At 43.2% G+C, this 11,011-nt stretch overlaps 1 protein-coding gene across 4 annotated transcripts; it reads left to right on the forward strand.

Moving 5' to 3' along the window:
* The first annotated feature begins 413 nt into the window (after positions 1–413).
* On the forward strand, positions 414–10,672 carry LOC119842425. 4 transcript variants are annotated; one of them, XM_038370543.2, is made up of 7 exons: positions 414–689; positions 5,568–5,757; positions 5,852–5,911; positions 6,184–6,525; positions 7,358–7,433; positions 8,149–8,235; positions 8,989–10,672. In XM_038370543.2, exons 2-7 carry the CDS (start codon positions 5,583–5,585, stop codon positions 9,434–9,436), a joined length of 1,188 nt encoding a protein of 395 aa, XP_038226471.1. In that variant the 5' UTR covers positions 414–689; positions 5,568–5,582; the 3' UTR covers positions 9,437–10,672. The 4 variants fall into 4 exon arrangements, with proteins under 4 accessions (XP_038226471.1, XP_043351853.1, XP_043351854.1 ...); XM_043495918.1 differs by having other exon boundaries at positions 6,187–6,525; XM_043495919.1 differs by lacking the exon at positions 8,149–8,235.
* The last annotated feature ends 339 nt before the right edge of the window (positions 10,673–11,011 follow it).

Genomic DNA, 11,011 nt, shown 5'->3' on the forward strand with positions numbered 1-11,011 from the left:
GGAAGGATTTGGTGGCAGGAATAGAAGGAAATGCATAATCAGACTTGTGTGGTGTTTTTGAAAGAGAGTTACTAGCTGCCAAGCTCTTTTCTTTTGTGTGCAAGTTCCTTTTATTCCCCACAGCCAGAAGGCTGCAGGCATATTAATGCTCTCCCTCCTCTTCTTGTTTCCAAAGGGCCTGGAGAATGTTTTCTTATAACGTGCAGAAACGGGCCATGTACATGCAGGTTTGAGAGCCTCTTCTTCTTCCCTCTCGGGGAGAAAAGAATCCTGACTCCCTTACTCACTGTGCAAGCATGAATTAACCAGGAATGTTCCAGAATTATTCCTGAATAATTCATGAACCTGAATTAATCATGTATTTTCATGAATTATTCATGAATAACTCATGGAAATGCAAGGTTTATTCATGCTCCAAAAAACCCAAGGCTTTTTCCTCTCCTTTTCTGCTCACTCTTCGTGTAAGAAAGAGACTGACAGAGGCTAAAGAAAGAAAGAGGGGGGTATTTGTTTTACAGTGTGGGGCTCCTTATCCAGACAACAGAAACCTGGCAAGGAATTGTGGTGAGGGGACACACACACAAGGCAAAAGAATTTCACGATCACCTTCTCTTCTGCAGCAGGCAGCTGAGAGCTGGATAGACAGGAGACATTTTGCAAGACTCTGCAACTGAAGCAGTGCTAACCAGGCAAGGACTGAGATCTATTGATATCAGGATTTGATCTCTCTCTCTCTCTTTCTCTCTCTCTCTCTCTCTCTCTCTTTGTCTATGTGGACTGTTCATTTAGTTGTATTCTTTAAAATGAAATAAAAATTAGAAGAGCAAGTGGGGCTGGAGGGGACAAGAACCACTTCTGAAAATTAGTGAAAAGGAAAACATCTTTAAAAAATTCCTTTTCAGGCTGGAGTTGTTAGCTGCTTGGATCATTAGCTGCGGTAAAACAGATCTGGAAACCTATTTGTTAACGTAAGGGATGGTGAAATCGCAGCTGTGCATTCATCCCAATCGGTAGCTTAGTCTCTTTGTAAGCATTTGTGGTCTAAAGAGCAGGGTTATCTGCAGCCTAGTGCTGTAAAGCTCTAAGGCTGTACAGTGACAGCAGACCGGGGCTTGGAGACAAGCCAATTAACACAAGATAAAATATTGTACCATATTAAAAACTCATTGACACAGCCTAGCCGAGGGAGAGGAATTGGAACGAATCAGGGGCTGGTATTTACTAGAAGGGCAGCTATTTTACATAAGACTCGGAAAGTTAGTTGCTTTTGCAAGCAAACTCCTTTTGAGAATGGGTGGGAGATGAAACAATTCTCCAAGAAGAAAAGGAGTACTTGTGGCACCTTAGAGATTAACAAATTTATTTGAGCATAAGCTTTCGTCAGCTGCTGCTCACTTCATCGGATGCATTCAGTGGAAAATACAGTGGGGAGATTTATATACATAGAGAACATGAAACAATGGGTGTTACCATACACACTGTAATAAGAGTGATCACTTAAGGTGGTCACTCTCGTTACAGTGTGTATGGTAACACCCATTGTTTCATGTTCTCTATGTATATAGATCTCCCCACTGTATTTTCCACTGAATGCATCCGATGAAGTGAGCTGTAGCTCACGAAAGCTTATGCTCAAATAAATTTGTTAGTCTCTAAGGTGCCACAAGTACTCCTTTTCTTTTTGCGAATACAGACTAACACGGCTGCTACTCTGAATTTTCCAAGAATGATTCAGCGCCCAGAGTGAATGGGATCAGTGTGGATGGGGCAGAAAACACCAAGCCTTTAATCGGGGGAGGGTGATGGTGGTCATGAAACCAGAGGAAACCAGTTTGGATTGGGTGACGTCTGACTTATGCATTTTGTTTGCTCCCTTCTCCCTCTTGTTCTGTGCTGTAACATGTCTTTGCTCCCGCGTGTAAATGCCCTGGGTTGTCCTCTGTCTCCAATAAACCTGTCTCGTGTCTGCCATAGATTTTTAGCACCAGACAGTGGGGCTTACCTTCCTCCCCAGGTGCTCCTGTTCAAACGAATGGGTGTGTTTCTGGAGGACAGTACTGCTGAGTGTCATTGAGGCTGTCAGAATCTTTGTGAGCTTGTTAAAGGCTTCCTATATCCACGGACCACGCAATGCAATGATGCTTGGAACAAAACCAGCCCAACTTTCCATTTCAGGGCGTAACCCAGACTCCCCTACCATTCCATTTTTTTGTGTGACCAGAGTCACTAGCAGGGCCTTGGGCTCCCCTCATGTTTGCCATATTGTTCTGTAAACTCCCATTTGGAGGATGTACACAGGCCAGCGGTGCAACACCACTGCTTCAGTTCTGTACATGCCTCACCAGCTCCTCCCCTTGTGCCAGTTACTCCTGGGGCACCGATTATGTTGCAGCGATCCAAGCCAGAGTATCAGACACCGCGGTGGTTGGCATGAGAGAAATGCCATTAATAATTCTAATATTGGAGAGGAAGGATGACCTTGAGGTTAAGGAGCTGAACTGGCACTCAGGACGTCTGGCTTCAAATCCCAGCTCCACCATACACTCCTGTGTGACCACAGGCAAGTCACTTAATCTCTCTTTGATTCACATTCTCATCTGTTAAATCATATAATCATTGAAGTGTAGGACTGGAAGGGACCTCAATAGTTCATCTAGTCCAGCCCCTGCACTCAGGACAGGACTATGCAACAACTAGACCATTTCTGACAGGAGTTTGTCTAACTGGTTCTTAAAAACCTCCCATGGAGATTCCACAACCTCACCGGACAGTTTATTCAAGTTGTCCAACCTAAACCTCCCTTGCTGCAATGTAAGCCCATTGCTTCTTGTCTTATCCTTGGAGGTTAACAAGAATAATTTTCACCCTCCTCTTTGTAACCTCTTATGTACTGGAAAAGTGTTATCATGTCTCCCTTCAGTCTTCTCTTCTCCAGACTAACAAGCCAGTTTTTTCAATCTTTCCTCATAGGTCATGATTTCTAGACCTTTAATCATTTTTGTTGCTCTCCTCTGGACTTACTCCAATTTGTCCACATCTTTCCTGAAATATGGCACCCAGAACTGGACATAATACTCCAGTTGAGGCCTAATCAGTGTGGAGTAGAGGGGAAGAATTACTTCTCGTGTCTTGCTTTCAAAACTCTTGCTAATACATCCCACAACGATGTTTGCTTTTTTTACAACAGCGTTACACTGTTGACTCATATTTAGCATGTGATCCACTATGACCCCCAGATCCCTTTCCACAGTACTCCTTCCTAGGCAGTCATTTCCCATTTTTATGTGTGCAGTTGATTGTTCCTTCCTAAGTGGAGTACTTTGCAGATTGTCCTCTTTGTCTGTCCTGTCAGTTTTGTTTGTAAGCTCTTCAGAGCAGGACTGACTCATGTTAGGTGTTTGTACAGCACCTAACACAATGGGGCCCTGATTCAGGCCTCTAGGTGCTACTGTAATACAAATAATAATAACAATGGATGTCCACTTACACTGGAAACTAACTTGTGCAGTTCCTGTTGTAAAGGAAAGACTATATAACATTTTAACAGGGAGTATTCTAAGCAAATTTAAGAGAAAACAGTGACCTATTTTAAATAGAAGTCAGAGTAGAATGACTTTGAGGTTCTAGTCCATGAAGTGTGTGGTATTTTGGCAGAAAGAAGTTTAACATAATTCCTGCGGTGTGCACAGATGACAGAATTTGCAAGCTAAAGAAAAGCATGGAGCGATGGTTTGGGGCCTATAAATTCTCTCATTGGCAGGCGAGTTTTAATGTGACCAACACTTTCTACTCTGCCTGTGGAAAAGTTCATACAGAGTTGGCTTTCTTTGTGGAAAAGCCACACCCACATTTTCTCCATGATGCTTAAAAAGAGATCAAGTCGTGCAATAATACTAGTACTCTTATAGAGAGTCTTTCATTCATGCATCTTAAAGCACTTTACAACGGAGGGCAGTGTCATTATTCCTATTTGACCGATGGGGAAACTGAGGTACAGAGATCGGAAGGACTTATTCAAGCTCATCCAGCAGGCCCGTGATCGAATAGAAGTCAAATCTCCTGTCTCCTAGTTCATGGCTAGCCACTGGGCCACATGGTCTTTTCACTGACCACCTAGCCTGGCTGGTCACAAGAGAACTTCCTTCAAAGCAACTTTTGATTTTTGGAAGAGGGCGGTGCATGGCTTGGGCTGTCTGTGCCCAAAGTGTGCTGAGTGCTGGGTAGGGGAACTGGGCGCTTTCCGTGCAGTGCTGTCACCACCTGTGCAAATGACCAGTGACATGTCCGAATTTTCCTTTGCAGTTGTCATGAGAGCGGACACACCACCCGGGCGTGCAAAGCAGGCACACAAATGTGCATGCACTTTCCTGAAATTCTGGGTTTGAAGGAATTAATTGGCTTCCCCCCCTCCCACACACACAAAGAACGTAGCTTTCAAATGTTGTTTGCAGTATGGCTCTCACTCAGCTGGGGTAGAATGGGTATGGGCTGGGTATGCCTTCAGACCGTAATATTCTCATTCCTAGGGTATTTTGTTTTAGTCCGAACGGCCTATTGGTTTTGTGCTGCCTTTCATGTACAGTGCGTCTGATGCTCAGCAGATGGGAAATTGCCGTGATTCCACTGAAGTCTGATGCTGTATAAAATTCTCTGCATTGACAAATAGATCTCACTGCTCCGGCCAGCCCTGGATGTCATTGTTGGAACTGCAGTTTCTCTTTCAAAAAAATACCAAACAACAAGGATACCCCCGCAGGCCTATACTTGTAGTCCCCTCAGTGAGCAATCTCCAGGAGAAAACTGGAAGAGTTCAGTACAAACAACGCTGAGAATCAGGGGAACTGCAGAAAGGAGGGAAGGGAATTTGTTGCAGGGGAAAGTGTTCCATGTGCTACTCTTATTGTCAATACAAATTCCCAGGTAGGGTTTGCTTCTGTGCTGCTCCTGATCACAGTGGGCAGCATTTTGGCATGCTTCTGTACTGCAAGGTGATCCCAGCATCGCCAGATTACAAATACCAGTGCAAAAACGATCTGCTGTCAGGAACTGGAGAGTGGTTACAGACACTCTGGCCTGGTTATTTTTGTAATTCTAGTGATTTGTAGGCATTAACAGAGCACTCACCACAACAGCAGCTGAGCTTCCAGTTAACCTGATTATTTCCAGGACATTCATGCTGTTAGCATTATTTTTGCCCTGAAGCAAGTCCTTGAATAGATGTACAATATTTAAATTTACTCCTTTTAATGAACGACCATAAGCTGCTGATAAACACGCCACATTCATCTGACATTAAAAAGGCATCATAATAACACTGTAAGTAAGCACTTCACTGAAGCTGAAAACACTATTCACAGTGAATAATAGACAAGATTTTCAAAGATGGATGTACCTAAATCTATAATTAGGCCTGATCTCCAAATGAGAGGCCTGATCTCCAAAAGTTCTAGGCAATCAGCTGTTCCCTCTGCATCCCTAATAATTAAACTGGGTGTGCTTCGGAACATAGCTCCAGCAAGGGTGAAATACCCCTGGTATGGATTCTTGTTCCTTATCTTCTCTTCTAGGTGGTGCTGGTCCAAATGGCTGCCAAGCTTTACATTCTAATCAGCTGGCCAGACGGCAGCCGTGTGATCAACATCGAAAACATCAAAGAACCCCGAAAGCCATTTCATCTCTATGCGGTGGGTGAGCAGGTGCTAGCCCGCTGCCCTGGCTTCAGTGGTCTGTATTGGGGGGTCGTGGAAGGCATAAGCGGTAAGTGATCATTATCCATCCTAGACTTATGCCTCTTGGGAGCAGCCTCTAGAAACAAGTGAAATGAACATTGAAAACCCTTTTCTTCCAACAGAGCATAAAGATATCTTAGAGAAAAGGCTGCAGGAAAATAGACAACTCTTTGAGAAGCTAAGTAAGTGCGGGGTTTTGTACAGGATTAATATTCAGCAGGCAGTGTATTTCTGGAGGAAAGTAATTAAATATAATAACCTTATACCCCGGTGCATTTTTTTAATGGATGGATCATAAATATATCCTCATCCCATGCCTAATGAATCATCCGACAGCATCCATGTGTAAGGATTGAGAACACTGCTGTGGACAGCAGGGCTCTAGAGGTGTAATGTTGCATTATAGGTCATTGTGGTATTGCCAGTTACCATACGTGCCCCATGTTGCTTTCAGAAGAAGAACCAGCAATGCACAGTGGGCTGCCATCCCAAACTAAAAAATCAAGAAAGACTTTTCCAAAATGGATGCCAGGAAGCTCCTTTCGCAAATACGATGATAGGAGCGTCTACATCAAACCGCTGGTCAGGGATGAAGAAGCAGGGCTCCAGAATGATGCTGCCGTCTCTTCTGTCTTAAAGGAGAGGCGCATCCTAACTAGCACGACTAGATCCCATTGCACCATGTCAGCACCTTATCAGTCTTCCACGGCCTTCAAATCGCCATTTCCGTTCTTGACCCTGGCTGTGCCTGGCACATCCCAGAATGAAGAAGCAAGGCCTGGCACAGCTACCAGAGGTAAACCAGCTGGGATTATTGTCTGTGAATGAGACGAATGTCTTATTTTATTCCACGCTTGGCTATTTTTAACTTTTAATGTTGGTGTTAGTGAAAAGGGTTCAGAGGGGTTCTGAATTCCTGTTTCTCTGCAGTGTGGGCTGTAGACCAATGCACATGTATTTTCCCTGGGTGTGAGAACTGTAATGGTGAGAGCTGAGTCCTTTCCATCCTTGGTGTCTCTTCTCCAATGGGGCTGCTCACCAAGGTGACAACTCTGCGGTAGTGGCTTTTCTGTGATCCAAAGCACACTGAGATCGCCAGCTCTTTTCTCATATGCTCACAATTCTTTCCACACAAGCCAGTGAGCACACTCCTAATATAATTTATTTGTTTAATTAATTATAAAGTACCCCAAAGTGTGCTGACCTGAACGTCTGACCTGTTTCAGGTTTACCTAGCAATTCATCCATACACACATACTAAAACTCCCTGAAAGTAACCATCTTGTTTTCTGTGTTTGTCATTTGTGCTAATGACTACACTAATGTCCATAGACTTTTTCACCTTCATGATCCATGTTTCCCCTGCCCAGTTTCTTCACTGATGGCACAATGCCTTGCTAAGGATATTGTGGTTGAATTACAACTATATATTGTAACGAAAGTTTTTCTTTCTGCCTGTAACAAAACTCCAACAGTTCAAGCCAAAGACAGCATGTTTGAGTCATGCTGTTGATAACTTGGGAACATCAAACAGAAGTACTTAGATGAACATGCTCTGGAGACCAAAGTATCCAGGTGATGACAATTTCACATCTGTCTTTTGCTTCCTGCTCCAACCCTCTTTCTAGATTGCATCACCCTGACAATGAAAAGGAAGTCAGATGGCATTCTAGCTAAGTGTCAGCAGCACATCTGTAGCAACAGGTAATATTCCCACTGTAAGGACAGTGAAGGTTTCAAAGGGCCTCTCATAGTCTCCACTTGTGGTTCACTAGCTGTGGTTCCATTTCCTGATGCCGCTTGCTTCATATAGATTGGTTTGTCCTGCCTTGTTGACACAACTTTGAGGACAAAGGGGAGTTCCAGGGGACCTGGGGCAATTGAGGAGAATTGCCTATTCCGACCACAAAGGATCCATGAAGGACAAAGTCGAAATTGGGGCAGCTCTTCCTGCCCTCCACATAGAGCCAGAAACTGCCCTCAATTACACCAGTGTAAATCCAGAATAACTCAGTTGAAGTCATAGTTAGGACCTGAATTTCTACTGCCCTGTCCCCTATGTAATCATTTAAGTGTGAATCAAACCATGAATGGCAGTATTCTGCATCCCCTTTGCACTTGTTTTGTAAGAGACTATACACATGTAAGCAAGTGGGGAATCAAGCCCATAATATAGAGCATGTATTTAAGGAGCTGATATTTTCTGTGTAAAATGCAGGGAGTGACATTTATCTGAAATGCTTGCCCACTGACATAAAGTATTACAAGATATCTACCTTGTTTACTTGGGATGCCACATGATATTGGAGTTGGCTGGGTTTTCACAAAATGCTGTTTTGTACATTTTAGACCACAGAGCACTTATGAAATAAATATGAAACATCTTCCATTGCTTGTTGGTCTGTTTGTTTTTTTCTAGCTGTGATGAACCAAAGACTGAAGGTTCCCCAGAAACAGATGATTTTGGGGTAGTTCAGAAAGATTTTGGCCCTGGTGAAATGGAAAGGTAATTAATGAAAAATGAAGTTGCAGGTACCTGCATATAGCTACATTTTCCTCAATACTCAGAAAATAAAGGCATTCAGATTCATGCTACATGACAACCTGCAACACTTTCCAAACCATCAACATGATAAGAATCAATTTGAAACCTCTTTCAGATGTTAAGGTTTATATGCTGGTATCATGATAACTTGGCTTCAAAATATTGCAGCATTGTATATATCTCAGCTCTCCATCATTTAACCTTCAGATTGACCTCTGTCCCACCCAAACATAGTTCTATCTCACTGTTATTATTGTTACTTGCATCAGAAATGTGGGATCATGAAACCGAGTCTGTAAACCATTTTATTCTAAAGCTCTGAATCTCTTGTCATATCATGATTCCTCCACTGATCTTTTCTGTGTTCCCATCATTGCGGGTCTTATTTTATACCGTGAATACCTGCCCTCTGGAACTTTGAGAGTAGGGACAAAATAAGAAAAGACTGATAACTCTACCTTAAACTTTATTCAAAGCTTAAAGCAAAGTGAAATGGAAGGTCAAATCATTACATTCTCACCCAGGCAAACTCCCATTGGCTTAACTAGTACCATGAGAAAGTCTGCTCTTCCCAGTCCAGTTTTTCAGACTCAGGTAGCTTGGGTATTCAACGGGCAATGCATGCTGAACTGACATGTCACACCCATTGCTAGCTGAAGGAGAATGGCGCTTTGTGGCAGGCATGCATGTTATATGCTTTATTTTATTTTCTAGGACTGAGAAGATTGAGCAACTGGAGAGAATCATAGTAGATCTCCACCGAGAGATTCTCTCCCTGAAACGGAAGGTGCAGCGGCTGGAATCACTGTCCTTTCAGGAAGAACCCCACAGGCAGCAATGCGAGGTGGTGGAACTCTTTAATGGATACACGAAAGAGCAGCTGAAAGAGGCCATCCGATTCGACCAGAAAATCAGCACCGCCTGTAAAACACTACTCTACAAGCTGTTCACATCCGACTATATACAGAGCCACTCCATCACAGGAAGGAGAGGGAACACCTTTCGGGAGGCTAAGCCCATGATGGATGAGCGGTGCATCAAAATCATTAGGGTGTTACTGAAGCAGAAGTTTGGGGACCACCTGAGTGACACAGTAATCACTGAGAAAATCCAAAATGTGCAGAAAGCACTCAGGCAGAAATTTAAGACTGAATGTCCCTGAGCAGCATGTGATTCGATATCTCATTTCCTGGGCAGTGCCAGAATCTAGAATACAATGCATTGAGCAGCCTTTCCAAAAAGTTGCTTCACCTTTGTTGTTTTGCTGATTCAGCCCCTGGATTAATTGTGAAAGCTTGGTGAAATATCTGCTAGAAACATCACAAAATATCTGTGGCTAAAAGTCTGTTGGCATTCACACAGTGGGAGATTTTCACCCAGAATTTTCCAAGTCTGACGTCATTTTACAAACCCCAGTTTTGCAATTGTGCAAAGGAGTCAATGTTTTTGTTCCATTTATAATGGACAACTTTCGGGGGAGAGAAAGACTTGGATATTTCAATTAAAGAAGCCCCCAGAAATTTGGATGGGTAATCAAATCTGATTCCAACTATTCAAACACCTTGGATCTGAAAAGTGATGCTGCAAATCTCACAAGACGTAGGTTTTAAACATCCATACTTCAGGATGCGTGTTCCAGACTGAAACGCTCAGCCTTCTGAAGTTCATCCAGCACTGCTACCTGTGCACGCACAGCAGACAGCTAGTATTTCAGATCCAGCTCAGATGAAGCTATAACCTATTTGCAGACTCACAAACACCAGCTTTAGCCTTTTCACTAGTCTCTATTTCCTCACTTCCTCTTGGGTTACTGAGCTGGTAAATAAGGTGGAGAGGGAAGGGTCAGAGGGACGCAAGCCACCCCTCACTGAAAGGGCATGGTGAGACACTTTCCACTTATCTCTCTCATAACACGCAAGGCAGTAAGATGTAGATGCCACATACAGCCTTGTAGAGGGTTAGAATCAAAAATGTTCTGTTGCCTCTCGGGGCAATGAGTGTAACCTGAATAAAAGCAATATATGTGAATAGTACATGGAACTTAATGGGCTCTGGGCCCACCTGATCCTCACATGGGAATTACATCCCTTTCCTCATTCAACCTTGCTTCTCTCCTCTCAGCTGCAGCCCCCAGCTTCTGCCAAGGATAGAACAAAATGAATCCCTTTGATGCCAGATGAGTGTGTCTGAGAATTTCCTCTGACAACAGAATGGGAGAGCTCCATAAAACATTAACAGAAAGAAATGATAGCTAGTGGGGTTTTTGTTGTGGTGGTTGCTTGCTTTTATTTTTAATGTTCCTAATGCAGCTGTGTGGAAGAAGCGGTTAAAATTCATCCAAACTATCACAAATCTACCCAACAATAAAAGCTCAAAGCTGCTCCCTCACCCACTTAAATTACTCTCTTTCTTCTGCTCTTTCAGAAAACAGATTTTTCTACTCGGATATTGAACAATTCAGCAGCAACAGTGTAAGAGGGAGAGAAACTTGGCTCTCTACAGCTGTCCTCTCCTTTAGGAGTCAGAAACATTATTAACAGTCACTATTATTATTATTATTTTATTATTATTTATTTCAATTACCGTAGCGCTTGGGAACCCTAGTCATGAACCAGAACCCCATTGTACTATGTATAAGCACAGAAAAAAAGACAGGCCTTGCCTCAAGGAGCTTAGAGTCCAAGTCCCCATAAAAGAATAAAACAAAACCCCAGCATAGGGATGTCCAGCAGCAGAG

Source organism: Dermochelys coriacea, chromosome 13 (genome assembly GCF_009764565.3).
Source record: "Dermochelys coriacea isolate rDerCor1 chromosome 13, rDerCor1.pri.v4, whole genome shotgun sequence".
In the NCBI taxonomy this organism is placed as follows: Eukaryota; Metazoa; Chordata; order Testudines; family Dermochelyidae; genus Dermochelys; species Dermochelys coriacea.